This window comes from Scyliorhinus torazame, chromosome 18 (genome assembly GCF_047496885.1).
Source record: "Scyliorhinus torazame isolate Kashiwa2021f chromosome 18, sScyTor2.1, whole genome shotgun sequence".
Lineage (NCBI taxonomy): Eukaryota > Metazoa > Chordata > Chondrichthyes > Carcharhiniformes > Scyliorhinidae > Scyliorhinus > Scyliorhinus torazame.
In genome coordinates this window covers 126007131-126026376 of record NC_092724.1, presented here as the reverse complement: position 1 = coordinate 126026376, position 19246 = coordinate 126007131, and the positions used below count along the sequence as shown (strand labels likewise).

At 43.9% G+C, this 19246-nt stretch overlaps 1 protein-coding gene and 1 long non-coding RNA gene across 23 annotated transcripts in view; one reads left to right on the top strand and one right to left on the bottom strand.

Moving 5' to 3' along the window:
* The window catches only part of tnrc6c1 (trinucleotide repeat containing adaptor 6C1), an 881061-nt gene that overhangs the window by 221432 nt on the left and 640383 nt on the right, over positions 1–19246 (bottom strand). For 3 of the 20 annotated variants that reach the window (XM_072483310.1, XM_072483312.1, XM_072483309.1), the window contains exons 1-2: positions 3614–3708; positions 3043–3090 (exon numbers count right to left, since the gene is read on the bottom strand). The exons of 12 other annotated variants lie outside the window; for them this stretch is intronic. Coding sequence is in view for 4 of the 8 variants with exons in the window: in XM_072483303.1 (XP_072339404.1) it covers positions 3043–3090; positions 3391–3395 (53 nt within the window). In the remaining 4 variants the exon portion in view is untranslated. 5 more of the 20 variants (XM_072483311.1, XM_072483303.1, XM_072483304.1 and 2 more) reach the window with 2 other exon arrangements.
* LOC140395492 (uncharacterized) lies at positions 3771–8737 on the top strand. 3 transcript variants are annotated; one of them, XR_011936201.1, is made up of 4 exons: positions 3775–3926; positions 4615–4672; positions 5055–5186; positions 7305–8737. It is a non-coding gene; the product is annotated as an uncharacterized lncRNA (long non-coding RNA). The 3 variants fall into 3 exon arrangements; XR_011936200.1 differs by having other exon boundaries at positions 3771–3926; positions 4615–5186; XR_011936202.1 differs by having other exon boundaries at positions 3772–4044; positions 4615–5186.

The following is a 19246-nucleotide window of genomic DNA, read 5'->3' as shown; positions in this document are numbered from 1 at the left end:
CTTATTTCTTATGCTCTAGGATTAAAATTAAAGCCAGTCAATAAATATGGAAGGGATATGCCAAACACTAAATTTCAATTTATTCATTACCACCTACAGAATACCAAACTGGGACAGATTCCCAAAATATAACAGTATTTTGTTATGCTTGCAACTAGCCAACGAAATGCAAAGATCCTTGCACAATAGCAACCTGGGCTGCACGAAGGTTCTCAACTGCAAAATCTCTATCTTCAAAGAGGGTTCAAAGACCCAAGGTGTCCTAGAAAAAGGAAATTATTGTTGGTAGATGATTTATTTTTTTTAAACCAATTCAAACACACTAAAGGTGAGACAGCACAAACTTTTGGTTACCTTCTCCAGCATGGAGCTTGGTTGTTTTAATGTGATACCAGCAATTATGGCCCAGCTAGATCAAATTAAAAAGTAGAAAATGTTGAAAATAGTCAGGTCAGGCAGCTTTAAACAGAGTTAACATTTGAGGTTGATGACCTTCGGAACTTTCTGATGAAAGGTCATTGGCCTAAAATGTTAACTCTGGTTCTCTCACTCCGCAGATGGCTGCCTGACATGCTGCCTATTTCCAACATGTTCTGTTTTTATTTCAAATTTCCACGATCTGCCATAGTCCGTTTTTCGATCAGCATAATTTTATTTCTCTTACTTCATTGCTTTAGGTATTGACTTAGGTAGGGCCTCTCTTGTAGGAATCCGGTTGGATAGCCACCATTTACTGTCCTGCATCTCATCCAATTGCTTGGTCATGTGTGAGCCTCAGTGAGAATGAATGAGAAAGCAATTTTGATCAGTCAGGTCTTGCAGCCAAGTTCAAATCACCAAATCTACACCTGCAGATGGCGATAATAATTGGGAATCCTGGCCAAAATGTACTTTATATGCAAACGGAGTGTTGAGGCATTTGCAGTAAACAAACCTAAGATCCACTAACTCAGTATACAAGTGGGCACTGAACTTAGAACATTCTTAATTCAATCGGAACTGCTCACTGATCCACTGGTAAAACATTCACGTCTAAATGCAGAGCGAGATTTACCAGAATGTTGCCTGGTATGGAGGGAAGATCTTATGAGGAAAGGCTGAGGGACTTGAGGTTGTTTTCATTAGAGAGAAGGTTAAGAGGTGACTTAATTGAGGCATACAAGATGATCAGAGGATTTGGATAGGGTGGACAGTGAGAGCCTTTTTCCTCGGATGGTGATGTCCAGCACGAGGGGACATAGCTTTAAATTGAGGGGAGATAGATATAAGACAGACGTCAGAGGTAGGTTCTTTACTCAAGAGAGTAGTAAGGGTGTGGAATGCCCTGCCTGCAACAGTAGTGGACTCGCCAACACCAAGGGTAATCAAATGGTCATTGGATAGACATATGGACGATAAGGGAATAGTGTAAATGGGCTTTAGAGTGGTTTCACAGGTCGGCGCAACATCGAGGGCTGAAGGGCCTGCACTGCGCTGTAATGTTCTATGTTCTAAATTTCTATCCACACAAAAATGCTGAAACAGAAAGCATTTTACATCCAAGTCTGTAGGATCAATTTCTAGAAATAACATTAGGTTTCATAAGAAACAAGATATGTCTTCTCTGCTTTTTCTGAGTACTGTATCCATACGCTGTTTTGTACCAAACACATGCAATTTCTGTGCTGTCAATAGCTTCCTCAAACTTCTTACTCACTAAGCTATTGCAATAAAGTTTCAGGAAATCATTTGCTTATTTGGATTTTTGGCAGATGATTACACAAACATTTAATTATAAAAACAAATTTTGACCAAACTATATTTTAGAAATAACATTTAGTGGTAAAAGTTTATTCTTTGTAAATAAGGGTAACACAATCTCAGTACTAAATTAGGAATCTCAGGAATATATAAATTTCCTGAACACTTCCCATATATAGGCTAATCTCTATGACGTTTCTAAAACTGATTGGTGCCAATTGCACGTTGTTGTCTAATGGAAGTTACCGCAAAGGTCACAAAAAGATAACATTTTAATCTATTTAAACTTTTTTTTAAAAATCAAACGATGGGTATTTAAACACGTTCTACAAAAACATGTTTCTGCACCACCTACAAAACAGTTCTGACACATAATACAGAGATATCCACGTATGTATTAACCGTACTGTGTTTTTTGTTTGCATTCGTAATTGTATGCGCCAAAGATTATTACAAGCAGATAAGCAAACGTTTCAGAAACTTTAAAAAAATCTTTCGACCCTCAATAAAAGGATTGAAATCTGCCGCATATTCTATTATAATCCAAAAAAAATTCAAAGCTGGAACAAGCCACGACACCGCAGCTGTTGTCAAAGGCACATTCCACATCCGAAGCCATCAGGATGATGAAGTACAGTAGAGCTGCGTGCAAAGACGGGGGGGGGGGGGGGGCAGCGGTCCAAAAATGCCAGCGCTTTGGCACAACACAAGCCAGTCAACACCGAAGGCTCAACACCACGCAAAAGAACAGAAAATACATGAGCCACTCGTGGGCCACTACGAATGCACGGACATTTAAATTGCATTCTGAGCGGAAAATGAGATAAAACGTATTCCGAATGCGAAACAAGTACTGCAAACATGTTCCAGGCTTTAATTTCACGTTGTCGGGGCGGATGATTTGCAAACAAGCTACCACATCTCACTACGGTGCTGCTGTCAGTGCCTCTAAATTGAAACGGCACCAAAAACCGTTCCCCCCCCCTCCAAATAGTCGATTTCAAACCCCACTGCAACGGACGGAGCAATCCTCAGGTCCAGCTTTACGGAAAGGAGGTTTGCACTCCAATCTTCGCCACTCTGATTTCCCCATTCCACTGGTTGGCCGAGAACCAGCGCACAGAGCATTTGCCATTTCATGCCGCTGACAGCTGGGGGGGGGGGGGGGGGGGGGGGGGAGAAAAACCTGCCAGTTCCATCCATCGCTACACATTCGAACCCACCTTTTGCCTTACAACACAAAAACATGCGCCACTCTTGACATTAAAAATTAAAACGCCAAGCGCAAATCGTCCGGCTTACCTTTTAATTTCTTCCTGAGGCTCTTTGGCAGCTTTAAACTCGGGCTCTCTGAAAGGGTCAGGGGTGAAAGGAGGGGGAGGGAAAGAGAAGAGAAAAGCCTTTTTTTTTAAAGACCCATAAATTTGGCAGTATTAAAACGCGCGCAGAGCGGCTGACAGCTGCGGGCGGTCAGTCAGGATGGCTCAGGCGACGGTAAGCGGCGGCGAATCGTACACAAACACACGGGTAAAGGAAGCAGCAGCAGCGTCGCTCACCTCCCTCCAAACCAACAGCAGCCCCGACACAGCGCAACACATACACACATACACACAGACACCCTTAGCAACCGCACCGCCAACAATTACAAACCTCATTAATTTAAAGTGCAAATAGATGGGGAAAATATTTAACAGCGGAGACGAAAGCAACGTCAGAGTGGAGTGGCGGTGCTGCTGGGAAAGGGGGGAGGGAAAAGTTGAGCTACTTTCTCTCGCCGTCAGTAAATCGTCGGTAACGGCGCTGCAGCAGCAGCCATTTTGTTCTAACTGACAAGAGAAGGGGGGCTGATCGCCGCGCCGATACGACCCCTGACCTTGTCTGGCTGACACGTGATCACACCCAAACACCGTCGGGTCTTCCTCGCGCGCCCAACCGTCCCCGCCTCTCCGCGTTGTCGCGGCAACCGCTCCAACCTATGGCTTCGGTGCGAGCGCATCACGTGGTCACCGCACAGACCGAACCTTTTTTTTATTGATGCGCAGGGGGACGGGGGAAGGAGGGGAAAAAAAACGGCCCTGCACTCGGGTCGCCCGCGGGGGAAGAGATGAGATTGTCAGATTTTTCCACCATCGCTAACCGCGTTCAGCAGAGAGGGGAAATGGAGAGAAAAAAAAAACAGCCGCGAGGTAAACGGTCGAGGAAGAAAAATGATTTTACAAAATAATTATAATGCCGTAAAGCTTCCCCTCCCTCTCTTTCCCCCCTCTCTGGGAGGCCCGCCTCATTCCAGATCCAGCCAATCCGGTAAGCGCCCGGACGCCACGTGACCGGGTTCCTGTTTCCCCCCCCCTCGTTGCCCTGGTAACCGGTCTGCCCAATCATCTGGAAAAGCCAACCACAAACAAGCCTGTCCCCAGCATATACAAATGATCCAGTAATTGTCAATTGTACATGATCTGATACAGTTCGACTTCATCTGCTTAATAGGTACAGAGCTGATCTAATTTGACCTAGTGAAATAACCCAATCAAAATCAAATACATTATAGCTGAATTGGCACTCTACAGCAGCAGTTACACATCATTCTTCCATTCCATCCTCCAATGATCAGATCTCTTGCAGCCCACACTTGAATTTGCCAAAATAGATCACATATATTTATGCTGAAACAGCACAGTACAATAACATTTCTTTTTAGACTCTAGTGTGAGATTTGCCTTTTGTGATCAAAGAGCCAGACCAGAGGAGTGAGATTTCTGTCATGAAATATTTCAGGAGTTGAAGGCAAAAAAAATATGCTACAAAAAGCTGTGGCTCTTTGAATGTTAAAAGAATCAGAATGGTTCGATTGAATTTTTTTCTATTTCTCTACAGATCTTCAGCTCTCATTTCACCTCCTCTTCTGGGAAGCATTGACTCCTTTCTTCCTGGGGTACGTAGATCCCAATCACACTCCAATATTTCACACAGGTGATCATTATGCCTGTGAACCTTGGCAGTCAATGTGAGTCGGTCACAGGGGCAGCATAGTTAAGTTCAACACTATAATCATACTGCTGCATCTTTCAGCTGAGATTGCTGTGTACTGATCAGGAGTCAAAATCCAAGTCTTTCCTAACCCATAAGTACTGAGGCTAATGGTAGCACTCCGATTACAAAGGTATGCCTGAGATGAAGTAACTGAATACATAGCAATAACTTGGGGCCTCTCCACTTTGTGTAGATTAACCACTAAAAAATAAACCCATTGTGTCATTGTAAAGTCTTAAATTTTTGAAATTAATCTTTTTTGTTCCACACTTATTCCCTGACAGGGCACAAGACCTCCAAGGCTGCTGCCAACAACGATCCTAAAATGGCATCTTAAAGGTGTACAAAAACAATCCAATTTTTTGTTCTCCTGCTTACATACTGTACCCCTTCCCCACCAAACAGAAATACATAAGGTGAGAGTCACAGGCGTGAGCAGGTTTGATTTGCACTATGCCATCAGGCGAGCAATCTTCTCATTGACTTGCGAATGAAGTTAGCTGTAGCAGGTAGGGGATCCTCACAGATTATGTCTTAGTCACTACTGATTTTCACAAGTTTATTTGTAAAGTATAAGAATATTTTTCACTTTTGTTCCTGCTGAGATTTACTACATTCAGTATAAAATCTCAGTGGGTAACTTTTTCAAAAGTCTTCCGAGTCATCTGTAAGTGGACATGGTACACTAAAGTCGATGCTGGTGAGTGGAGACTCTCCCAAAGAATTCACTTGACGAACATCTGTGAAAAGCATCAGCTTCACCACTCCTTGATGAAATGTCACTCTAGGGTGTATAGAGGAGATCTAATGCTATCCGAAAATAAATATCACTTTAAATATAATTATGTGGTAACTGGTTTACATTTTCTTTATAGCTAAAGATACTTTCTTTATTAACTGTAAAGCTATGAAGTTTAATAGCTAAAGTGGTTTCCCTGACCTTTTTATGCCTTATTTATATTATGAAAATTTTGCACCTCCTTTAGTTTCAGCTTAAATCATCAACGGCCTTAACATGAAGTATATACAAAAATATATTACATATGTGATTGTTTTGCAAAATAGTAAGAGTCAGTTGATTTTACTGGTAATGAAAATTACTTCAGATATCTACATGGAAAAAAAAAGCAACAACATTTAATTACAAATATAATTGCATTCCCATGGAGCCACTATCAGCACTGTGAATGGTTATCACAGCATAGTAAATCCATGTACCTACTTTGAGAATGTAAATTTTAGAAGCTATATTAAGTTATCTGAGAAACTGTCTGCCGATTCCACCTACTGCTGATGCAAGTGTCAGATTAAGTTAAACATTATTTAGTGGATTAGACTAATAAAACACAGTAACTTTAAAACAAACAGATTTCTAAATAAGTTTGGATGCAATTGCAAATTTAGTTCAAAGCCTCCAAGTTTTTTATTAATGTTTTAAACACATTGTTAAATATACTTATTGGTATCATAAACAGTTTTTTTTGTTTGCCAGTGATCACAGTATTTTGTTTGCTAGTCGAGTTATAGCTTTTATAATAGGAAATTAAGAAATTAAATATATTTTGGAAAATATACAAAAAGGGAACAAGTGAAAAATCAGCAATTTAACAGTGTCTTCTAAATTGTTGTGTTGAATGTGGCAATGAAAGGCAGGCCAGATACCAAGCTCATGGGACAACTTTAAAATAAGCTGCAGCACTGGTGTGGTAGTATAATGTATTTGTGCTCAGCCTAGCTGTTCCTCGGAATGACAGTTCAAGTTTCCAATTCCCACACAGAAAATGTATGAATTTTAGTCACCCAATCATTTGAAAGAATCAAATGCAAGTTAATGACTTCTTCACACTGACGAAAGGAAAGATGGAGGATGACTGCTAAGTGTATAGAGTGGCACTGATAGATACTTGGTAGCAAGCTGCCAGTCCCATCAGGGTAGTGCAAAACACACTAAGACCTAAAAAAGAGGTAGGATAAAACATCAATAATGGGAATATAAGTGAAAGCCTACAATATAATCAATATCTGCGTCAGTGCAAAAGGCCAGGTTAAATTATCATAATTAATTATCAGTAACAAAAAAATTCAAAAAGTATGTATATTCTCATTCTAAATGGTTTTAAACACAACTAAATAATTTGTGATTGCAAGATGCAAATTTACAATGATAAGAATGCACACTTAAAATAAATTGCAAATTACTGTGCAACAGATTTTCACTGATTTTGGGGATTTAAAAATCTCAGATCAAGTATCTGTATAGCGCAATATTCCTTACCTGAAGAGATAAAGCTGGAGAAAAATTGTCTGATTTGAAATTAATTTATCATTTTTACTCTTGACATTGCACCAATTGACACTAGCGACTGTTCTGCAGTTTCAACAAATTAAAGCAAGTTCTCCAGTCGATGATATCTGGCTCCATATAATATCTGTAAATTAGGCAAACATGTAGCTTGCACGAGCTAGGTATTGTTTGTTGTGTTCAATTGTGCTGGGTGAATGCATTAACTGAACTGATGTCTAATTCTTCTAAGGGCACTGCAGGGATTCCACAGAGACCAACACATTCATAATAGAAAACAACTGTCTCGCAGAAAGAAGAGGTGGCACATAGCAATGCTATATAGTGTAGACAAGCCGGTTACTGCCTATTTGATAAGATAAAGCCCTCTAATGTTTAAACAATAGCCTGCACTTCTCACATGACTATCCCTATCTATTGTAGATTACCAATGCAGCTTTGGTTCCCTTTGCAACTAATGAACAAGCACTAAAATCAATAACTGCAAAATGTGGATTTGTGTGCTGCTGTGCAACAAACAGTAAATGGTATGCAGGCAGCAGAATGCTTAGGTGGGGATGGGCTGCATGAACCCCCAGAGGCCAGTGTATTTGTCATTTGGCAAACCAAGATAGATGTAGAGCACAAATTCGTCAAAGCTTTCTCCAAAAGGAACACAATTCTTCTTCCAGTGTTACAATCCATCTATCTAGAGTCTGAAAAATGAATAAATAATGAACTGTACATGTCAGATTTCAGGAACAAGCAGCATACAACGATACAAATAAGAGGTAGATATACTAAAGAACTCACTAATAAAATAACCTTTTATAATGAACGTAATTCCTTAGCACAACATTTTAGTGAGTTTCAGAGTTGTTTCAATTTAATGTTTTAAGAAGACCTCCGTTTTAAATGTATTCAAATTCAATCATCAATGAAGAATTCAATAACATTTTTCAGTTTATTTTTTCACGACTGCCTTAAGCATGCGACCCAAACAATAGCGTTTCAGTTCTCTGCTGGCACAAATTGTATCTGACGTTACAGATCAAATAATTTTACGTGTATTATGGTTGCAAGGAAAGGTGCAAAAATAAGGCCCTTAATAAAAGCAATAGTAACATATAATTAACTGTTAATAACTTTAAAGTTCAGTACTAAACTCAAAGCATGATTTTCAGCATTTTGCAGTGAGTGGCTTTGTCTACAAACAGCACTGCAGCTCTACTTATCATAGCAACGTCAACACTGCAGTGCTGGTTCCTTTGTTTCACCACCAGTTGTAGAGCCAGAACCTAACATCTCATAAATTATATCAGTGTGATTGACAATGATGGCATTGTTTGTAAACATAGACAAGGGTGCCAAATATTGTGGTCTATTAAAAATTAAATACCTTTACAACAAAATGCTCAGAAGCACATTATTTTGGAATGCAGCCGTTTTAATGTTGAACTTTAAATAGACAAATAGTTCATATAGACATCAACTACTACAGGTCTAATATGGGTAAAAGTCATTGTTTTAAGACATTTGTTTAATTATTGTTCAACTGTAACAACACTCCCTTTTCTTCTTGTCTAACTTCTAACTTGATGAAGTGATCAATGTAATCCTTACAATCTAATATAATTTGTTATCTGTTGGTCACCTAAATAAACATGATAACTTTGTTGCAGCAAAGCTTTTATGTACCAACTGATTATTGGTTAAGGCAAAACAGTGCAGATAATCTAAATAGCTTTCTTTTTCAACATAATGTTAGTTTAATTTGAAGTAAAATTATATTTGATATCTTTTCTATTTCTGGTTAAACATTTCTACCCTTGATGGTTTAGGCAAACAGCAGCTGTTTTACCTAAACTGTAACTCATAAAAAAGAACTGAAATCAAATCCATGCTGCTACACTGTCGGTGAGTATGTTCCTGCAAGATGAGCAGTCGTCTTACAACCCCTTTATCCTTTGTGAAAAACAACTTTGACAGGCATGACATGCTTTTCTTTATATTAAAAACACATACATCATTGAAGAGCTGCATTATTTGACTCTTCTGAACATTTATTTTTTATTGAAACAATTTAGCTTTGTAATAACTGCATGTTGGCATATAAACTGCATTTACCTACAATGCATTATTTTCACTTTTATATTATTGCATTGGATCACCTAACCTGTTAGCTTGTGAAATTCTTGTCATATTGTACAGTAATACTGCATAATTATAATCTGAAACTAGTTTCTTAAAATGGCAACTATTTTTTTGATAGCACTGAAACCTACCACAGAGCTAAATTAAAGACAACTTATTTGACTTCTTGAAAACAAATAAATCGAAATGGGATTTTCTGACCTCACCATGGCTAGACCTGCCGCCAGGATGCAGTGAGCCAGCAATTGACCATGTGGGGCTGGAAAATCCCACCCATAATCACAAAACAGATTATGAACACATCTGATATCCTTTCGGAGAGACTGTGCTGAGAAACGGCTTCATAGTACAAGAACTTGCCTTTTCATGAAATCTAATTTATCTGTAATGAAAATGACAGTGAATACTGTGCCCTTTTAACTCTTTAATTACTGAATTAATAAGCAATTTTAAGAGTCATATTTTGCTTTTGTTAGTTCTCTCCCCTTCACATCACACACCATTCACTGGGCAAAGTGGTGTTAACTAGATTGCTGCGCGGCTCCTGCCAACGTTGTTCTCTTCAGCTGTTAAGGCATGCACAAGAGTGGCCAAGGGTGACTTGGCTTTGTCTTTTCGGCGTTCTCTGGGAAAGCTTTTGCATCTCACAAGCAATTTTCCTTAAAGGCTCAAACTAAATTTAAAAATTGACTTTTATCAGCCTGCCTTAGAATGTGAACTGGCTGGGCCATACTCATTTCTCAGGCCGGAAGTGCACTGACTGCTATATTTCTGTCGGTCACATCTGAAACATTGAGTAGCCCTGAATACAGCCAGTAGCAGGCTGGCTATGTTTAAGAAATCAGATTTACATGCAGCCTACACTTTGCTCTTAAAGGAACCACTGCAAGCTACAACCAACAAAATGTTTAAAACTTGCTTATCTGAATGTAGAGGAATAAGGAGCAGGAATGTTATCAGCCACTGCATCCCCACCACCTCCAGTACATGCAACATATATCCCCCCCCAGATAAACAATGCTACCCTTTCCAATGTTGACTGAAACCTGCCATGGCCGTTGCTGTCCTCCACCCATGCTTCCTGATCCCAGCCGCCGGAACTCTACCCTGATAATCACTGCCTTCCCCCTTGATCACTGCTCTACTCCCTCTCATTGTCACCCTTTGCCATAACCCTTCATCCGATTTACAACCTTCCCCTTTTTTTTAATAAATATTTTATTGAAAATTTTTGGTCAACCAACACAGTACATTGTGCATCCTTTACACAATATTATAACAACACAAATAACAATGACCTATTTTATAAACAAAAAATGAATAAATAATAAATAACAAAAATGAAAACTAGCCCTAATTGGCAACTGCCTTGTCACAAGTAACACTCTCCAAAAATATAATTTAACAGTCCAATATATAATTATCTGTAGCAACGACCTATACATATTATACAGTATATATTAACAACCCTAAGAGTCCTTCTGGTTCCTCCTCTCCCCCCCCCCCCCCCCCCCCCCCGATCCTGGGCCGCTGCTGCTGCCTTCTTTTTTCCATTCCGTCTATCTTTCTGCGAGGTATTCGACGAACGGTTGCCACCGCCTGGTGAACCCTTGAGCCGACCCCCTTAGGACGAACTTAATCCGCTCTAGCTTTATAAACCCCGCCATGTCATTTATCCAGGTCTCCACCCCCGGGGGCTTGGCTTCTTTCCACATTAGCAATATCCTGCGCCGGGCTACTAGGGACGCAAAGGCCAAAACATCGGCCTCTCTCGCCTCCTGCACTCCCGGCTCTTGTGCAACCCCAAATATAGCCAACCCCCCAGCTTGGTTCGACCCGGACCCCTACTACTTTTGAAAGCACCTTTGTCACCCCCATCCAAAACCCCTGTAGTGCCGGGCATGACCAAAACATATGGGTATGATTCGCTGGGCTTCTCGAGCACCTCGCACACCTATCCTCCACCCCAAAAAATTTACTGAGCCGTGCTCCAGTCATATGCGCCCTGTGTAATACCTTAAACTGAATCAGGCTTAGCCTGGCACACAAGGACGACGAGTTTACCCTGCTTAGGGCATCTGTCCACAGCCCCTCCTCGATCTCCTCCCCCAGCTCTTCTTCCCATTTCCCTTTTAGTTCATCTACCATAGTCTCCCCTTCGTCCCTCATTTCCCTATATATATCTGACACCTTACCATCCCCCACCCATGTCTTTGAGATCACTCTGTCCTGCACCTCTTGTGTCGGGAGCTGCGGGAATTCCCTCACCTGTTGCCTCGCAAAAGCCCTCAGTTGCATATACCTGAATGCATTCCCTTGGGGCAACCCATATTTCTCGGTCAGCGCTCCCAGACTCGCGAACTTCCCATCCACAAACAGATCTTTCAGTTGCGTTATTCCTGCTCTTTGCCACATTCCATATCCCCCATCCATTCCCCCCGGGGCAAACCTATGGTTGTTTATTATCGGGGACCCCCCCAAGGCTCCAGTCTTTCCCCTATGCCGTCTCCACTGTCCCCAAATCTTCAGTGTAGCCACCACCACCGGGCTTGTGGTGTAGTTCCTCGGTGAGAACGGCAATGGGGCTGTCACCATAGTCTGTAGGCTAGTCCCCCTACAGGACGCCCTCTCTAATCTCTTCCACGCCGCTCCCTCCTCCTCTCCCATCCACTTACTCACCATTGAAATATTAGCGGCCCAATAATACTCACTTAGGCTCGGTAGTGCCAGCCCCCCCCTATCCCTGCTACGCTGTAAGAATCCCTTCCTCACTCTCGGGGTCTTCCCGGCCCACACAAAACCCATGATGCTCTTTTCAATCCTTTTAAAAAAAGCCTTCGTGATCATCACCGGGAGGCACTGAAACACAAAGAGGAATCTCGGGAGGACCACCATCTTAACCGCCTGCACCCTCCCTGCCAGTGACAGGGATACCATATCCCATCTCTTGAAATCCTCCTCCATTTGTTCCACCAACCGCGTTAAATTTAACCTATGCAATGTGCCCCAATTCTTGGCTATCTGGATCCCCAGGTAACGAAAGTCCCTTGTTACCTTCCTCAACGGTAGGTCCTCTATTTCTCTACTCTGCTCCCCTGGATGCACCACAAACAACTCACTTTTCCCCATGTTCAATTTATACCCTGAAAAATCCCCAAACTCCCCAAGTATCCGCATTATTTCTGGCATCCCCTCCGCCGGATCTGCCACGTATAGTAGCAAATCGTCCGCATACAAAGATACCCGGTGTTCTTCTCCTCCTCTAAGTACTCCCCTCCACTTCTTGGAACCCCTCAACGCTATCGCCAGGGGCTCAATCGCCAGTGCAAACAATAATGGGGACAGAGGGCATCCCTGCCTTCTCCCTCTATGGAGCCGAAAATATGCAGATCCCCGTCCATTCGTGACCACGCTCGCCATCGGGGCCCTATACAACAGCTGCACCCATCTAACATACCCCTCTCCAAAACCAAATCTCCTCAACACCTCCCACAAATAATCCCACTCCACTCTATCAAATGCTTTCTCGGCATCCATCGCCACTACTATCTCCGTTTCCCCCTCTGGTGGGGCCATCATCATTACCCCTAACAGCCTCCGTATATTCGTGTTCAGCTGTCTCCCCTTCACAAACCCAGTTTGGTCCTCGTGGACCACCCCCGGGACACATTCCTCTATTCTCATTGCCATTACCTTGGCCAGGATCTTGGCATCTACATTTAGGAGGGAAATAGGTCTATAGGACCCGCATTGTAGCGGGTCCTTTTCCTTCTTTAAGAGAAGCGATATCGTTGCTTCAGACATAGTCGGGGGCAGTTGTCCCCTTTCCTTTGCCTCATTAAAGGTCCTCGTCAGTACCGGGGCGAGCAAGTCCACATATTTTCGATAGAATTCGACTGGGAATCCATCCGGTCCCGGGGCCTTTCCCGCCTGCATGCTCCTAATTCCTTTCACCACTTCTTCTACCTCGATCTGTGCTCCCAGTCCCACCCTTTCCTGCTCTTCCACCTTGGGAAATTCCAGCCGATCCAAGAAGCCCATCATTCTCTCCCTCCCATCCGGGGGTTGAGCTTCATATAATTTTTTATAAAGTGTCTTGAACACTCCATTCACTCTCTCCGCTCCCCGCTCCATCTCTCCTTCCTCATCCCTCACTCCCCCTATTTCCCTCGCTGCTCCCCTTTTCCTCAATTGGTGTGCCAGCAACCTGCTCGCCTTCTCCCCATATTCGTACTGTACACCCTGTGCCTTCCTCCATTGTGCCTCTGCAGTGCCCGTAGTCAGCAAGTCAAATTCTACATGTAGCCTTTGCCTTTCCCTGTACAGTCCCTCCTCCGGTGCTTCCGCATATTGTCTGTCCACCCTCAAAAGTTCTTGCAGCAACCGCTCCCGTTCCTTACTCTCCTGCTTCCCTTTATGTGCCCTTATTGATATCAGCTCCCCTCTAACCACCGCCTTCAACGCCTCCCAGACCACTCCCACCTGGACCTCCCCATTATCATTGAGTTCCAAGTACTTTTCAATGCACCCCCTCACCCTTAGACACACCCCCTCATCTGCCATTAGTCCCATGTCCATTCTCCAGGGTGGGCGCCCTCCTGTTTCCTCCCCTATCTCCAAGTCTACCCAGTGTGGAGCGTGATCCGAAATGGCTATAGCCGTATACTCCGTTCCCCTCACCTTCGGGATCAATGCCCTTCCCAGCACAAAAAAGTCTATTCGCGAGTCGACTTTATGGACATAGGAGAAAAACGAGAACTCCTTACTCCTAGGTCTGCTAAATCTCCATGGGTCTACACCTCCCATCTGCTCCATAAAATCTTTCAGTACCTTGGCTGCTACCAGCCTCCTTCCAGTCCTGGACTTCGACCTATCCAGCCCTGGTTCCAACACCGTATTAAAATCTCCCCCCATTATCAGCTTTCCCATCTCTAGGTCCGGAATGCGTCCTAGCATCCGCCTCATAAAATTGGCATCATCCCAGTTCGGGGCATATACGTTTACCAAAACCACCTGTAGTTTGCCACTCACCATCACGTATCTGCCCCCGTTATCCGCCACTATAGTCTTTGCCTCGAACATTACCCGCTTCCCCACTAATATAGCCACCCCCCCGTTTTTTGCATCTAACCCCGAATGGAACACCTGCCCCACCCATCCTTTGCGTAGCCTAACCTGGTCTATCAGTTTCAGGTGCGTTTCCTGTAACATAACCACATCTGCCTTAAGTTTCTTAAGGTGTGCGAGTACCCGTGCCCTCTTTATCGGCCCGTTCAGCCCTCTCACGTTCCACGTGATCAGCCGGGTTGGGGGGCTTCCTACCCCCCCCTTGTCGATTAGCCATCCCCTTTTTCCAGCTCCTCACCCGGTTCCCACGCAGCTGTATCTCCCCCAGGCGGTGCCCCCCCGCCCATCCTCTCCCATACCAGCTCCCCCCTCTCCCCAGCAGCAGCAACCCAGTAATTCCCCCCTCCCACCCCCCCCCCCCCCGCTAGATCCCCCGCTAGCGTAATTACTCCCCCCATGTTGCTCCCGGAAGTCAGCAAACTCTGGCCGACCTCGGCTTCCCCCCGTGACCTCGGCTCGCACCGTGCGACGCCCCCTCCTTCCTGCTTCTCTATTCCCGCCATGATTATCATAGCGCGGGAACCAAGCCCGCGCTTCTCCCTTGGCCCCGCCCCCAATGGCCAACGCCCCATCTCGGGCAGCACGGTAGCACATGTGGCTAGCACTGTGGCTTCACAGCGCCAGGGTCCCAGGTTCGATTCCCCGCTGGGTCACTGTCTGTGCGGAGTCTGCACGTTCTCCCCATGTCTGCGTGGGTTTCCCCCGGGTGCTCCGGTTTCCTCCCACAGTCCAAAGACGTGCAGGTTAGGTGGATTGGCCATGATAAATTGCCCTTAGTGTCCATAAAAGGTTAGATGGGGTTATTGGGTTACGGGGATAAGGTGGAAGTGTGGGCTTCAGTGGGTCGGTGCAGACTTGATGGGCCGAATGGCCTCCTTATGCACTGTATGTTCTATGTTCTATGTTCTATCTCCTCCAGCTCCCCTCCTCCCCCCATCACCACCTGTGGGAGAGAGAAAAGTTACCACATCGCAGGATTAGTACATAAAACTCCTCTTTCCCCCCTTTTTAACCCCCCTCTTTGCCCCCCACATCCGCCCCACCACTTTGTTCAAACGTTCTTTTTAATAACCCGCTCATTCCAGTTTTTCTTCCACAATAAAAGTCCACGCTTCATCCGCCGTCTCAAAGTAGTGGTGCCTCCCTCGATATGTGACCCACAGTCTTGCCGGTTGCAGCATTCCAAATTTTATCTTCTTTTTATGAAGCACCGCCTTGGCCCGATTAAAGCTCGCCCTCCTTCTCGCCACCTCCGCATTCCAGTCTTGATAAACGCGGATCACCGCGTTCTCCCATTTACTGCTCCGAGTTTTCTTTGCCCATCTAAGGACCATTTCTCTATCCTTAAAACGGAGGAATCTCACCACTATGGCTCTGGGAATTTCTCCTGCTCTCGGTCCTCGCGCCATCACTCGGTATGCTCCCTCCACCTCCAACGGACCCGCCGGGGCCTCCGCTCCCATTAACGAGTGCAGCATCGTGCTCACATATGCCCCGACGTCCGCTCCCTCCACACCTTCAGGAAGACCAAGAATCCTCAGGTTGTTCCTCCTTGCGTTGTTCTCCAGTGCCTCCAACCTTTCCACATATCATTTCTGATGTGCCTCATGCGTCTCCGTCTTCACCACCAGGCCCTGTATGTCGTCCTCATTCTCGGCTGCCTTTGCCTTCACGACCCGAAGCTCCCGCTCCTGGGTCTTTTGTTCCTCCTTTAGCCCTTCGATCGCCTGTAGTATCGGGGCCAACAGCTCTTTCTTCATTTCCTTTTTGAGCTCTTCCACACAGCATTTCAAGAACTCTTGTTGTTCAGGGCCCCATGTTAAACTGCCACCTTCCGACGCCATCTTGGTTTTTGCTTGCCTTCCTTGCCGCTGTTCTAAAGGATCCACTGCAATCCGGCCACTTTCTCCTCCTTTTTTCATCCGTATCCAGGGGGGATTCCCTTCTGGTTTACCGCACAGTGTTTTTAGCCGTCAAAATTGCCGTTGGGGCTCCTATCAAGAGCCCAAAAGTCCGTTTCACCGGGAGCTGCCGAAACGTGCGACTCAGCTGGTCATCGCCGCACCCGGAAGTCACCTTCCCCTTTTTAAATACATTTCCTGTTCTGGCATTGCAATGGCCCGATCTTCAATCCCTCATTGACAAACTACCTGGTAAGGCATCCACAGTGATGTTGAGGCCCAGTGCCTAATATTTCATGTACATCAGGCATAACCATTCAGGTGCTGTCACTAAGTTATGATACCTATTATCTTATACTTGTAACACTGAGTATTCCAATATTATAGATTTTATTAAGAACATTTGCATCAGAAAAACAGGACTAGAGTTCAAAATGATTTGCATCTGGACTATCTTCCCATCTCAGTAAGAAAGACCTATTGGGAAATGACTGGTACTGGTCCATACTGGTCTTGTATGCCTGAAAATGAAACTCCAGGACAGCATTTTCTGGGTCAACATTATCCACCTCCAACCATTTTGAGAAATTGCCTTCAACTCCTTCTCTGTACTTCCTCCTTTCTAACTCATTGTTTAATCCAGATTGTTGAAATCATCTCAAATAGTTCCTTGTGTGGTCCCTTGACAAAGGATCTCTGATAATCATTATCCAATCTGCTGCATTTCCCCATTCCACAAAGTCCATCACCTCGTCAGAGAACACTCCGATTTGTCAAGCCAAATCTTCCTTTCTGAAATTTGTGCTGCGCACTCTTAATTATTTTCTCTTCATTTATAAATTTAATTTACATATAGATTGGACAAACCAAATTAGTCAGAATACCGTAGAGGAGGAATTTCTGGAGTATATACAGGACGGTTTTCAGGACCAATACGTTCAGGAACCAACTAGAGAACAAGCCATCCTAAACTGGGTACAGTGTAATGGGAATCATTGGCAATCTAGTTGCGTGAGACCCCTTGGTATTGAGCAACCGTAATATGATAGAATTTTTCATCAAAGTGGAGAGTGACAGTTTATCCTGAGACTAGAGTCCTGAATCTTAATGAAGAAAACTACTGACGACATGAGGCGCGAGTGGCTATGATCGATTGGGAAACATTACATAAAGGGATGAATGACTGGATAGGCAATGGCAAACACTCAAGGAGTGCATGAGGGAACTGCAACAATTGTTTATTCCTGTCTGACACAAAAAGTAAAACGGGAAAGGTGGCCAAGACATGGCTGACAAGGGAAATTAGTGATAGTATTCAATCCAAGGAAGAAGTATACACATTTGCCAAGAAAAACAACAGGTCTGAAGATTGGGAGCAGGTTAGAATTCAGCAAAGGAGGTCCAAGGGATTGATTAAGAAGGGGAAAATAGAGAACGAGATAAGCTTGCACGAAACAAACAAACCGACCGTAAGAGTTTCTATAGGTACGTGAAGAGAAAAAGGTGAAGACAAATGCAGGTTCCTTACAGTCAGAAATAGGGGAATTTAAAATGGGGGGCAAAGAAATGGCTGAACAACTAAATACATACTTTGGTTCTGTCTTCAAAAATGAGGACACAAATAAGATACCAGAAATTTGGGGAACGCAGGGTTCAGTGAGAGGGAGGAACTGATGAAGATCAATATTATTAGAGAAATAGTGCTGGGGAAATTGATGAGATTGAAGGCAGATAAATCCCCCGAGCCTCATAATCTACATCCCGGAGTACTTAAGGAAATGGCTCTAGAAATAGTGGATGCACTGGTGGTCATCTAAGATTCTATAAACTCTGGAACAGTTCCTACAGATTGGAGGGTAGATAATGTAACCCCACTACTTAATAGGAGAGGTAGAGAGAAAACAGGGAATTATAGACCAGTAAGTCTGACGTCGGTAGTGGGGAAAATTCTAAAATCCATTATCAAAGATTTTATGATGTGGAGATGCCGGCATTGGACTGGGATGAGCACAGTAAGAAGTCTTACAACACCAGGTTAAAGCACAACAGGTTTGTTTTGATATCACTAGCTTTCGATGCACTGCTCCTTCCTTAGGTGAATGAAGAGATATGTTCCAGAAACATATATATATGTTCCCTTCCAGTCGGGGAACACTTCAGTAGTCAAGAGCATTCAGCCTCTGATCTCCGGGTAAGCGTTCTCCAAGGCGGCCTCCAGGACGCGCGACAACGCAGAATCGCCGAGCAGAAACTTATAGCCAAGTTCCGCACACATGAGTGCGGCCTCAACCGGGACCTGGGATTCATGTTGCGTTACATTCATCCCCCACCATCTGGCCTGCGAAATCCTGCCAACTGTTCTGGCTTGACACAATTCACACCTCTTTAACCTGGGGTTACCCCATCTCTGGATCTGTAAAGATTTAATCACCTGCTAATGCTCGTATTCCAAAGATTTTATAGCAGACCTCTGAGAAAACAGTGGCAGCATCTGGCAAAGTCAGCATGGATTTATGAAGGGGAAATCATGCTTGACAACTCCACTGGAATTCTTTGAGTATATAACAAGTAGAGGACTTTCAGAAGGTTTTTGACAAAATTTCACATAAGAGATTAGTGTGTAAAATTAAAGTGCATGGGATTAGTGGTAGTGTATTGATTTGGATTGTAATCTGGTTGGCAGACAGGCAACAAAGAATAGGAATTAACTGGTCTTTTTCCAAATGGCAGGCAATGTCTAGTGGGATGCCGCAGGGATCAGTGCTGGGACCCAAGCTATTCATAATATACATATAAATGATTTGGATGAGGGAACAAAATCTCCAAGTTTGCTGAAGATACAAAGTTGGGTGGGAGGGTGAACTGTGAGGAGGATGCAGAGCTTTTTCAGTGTGAGTTGGACAAGTTGAGTGAGTAGGCAAATGAATGGCAGATGCAGTATAATTTGGATAAATGCGAGGTTATCCACTTTGATAGCAAAAATGGGAATGCATACTATTATCTGAATGGCCAT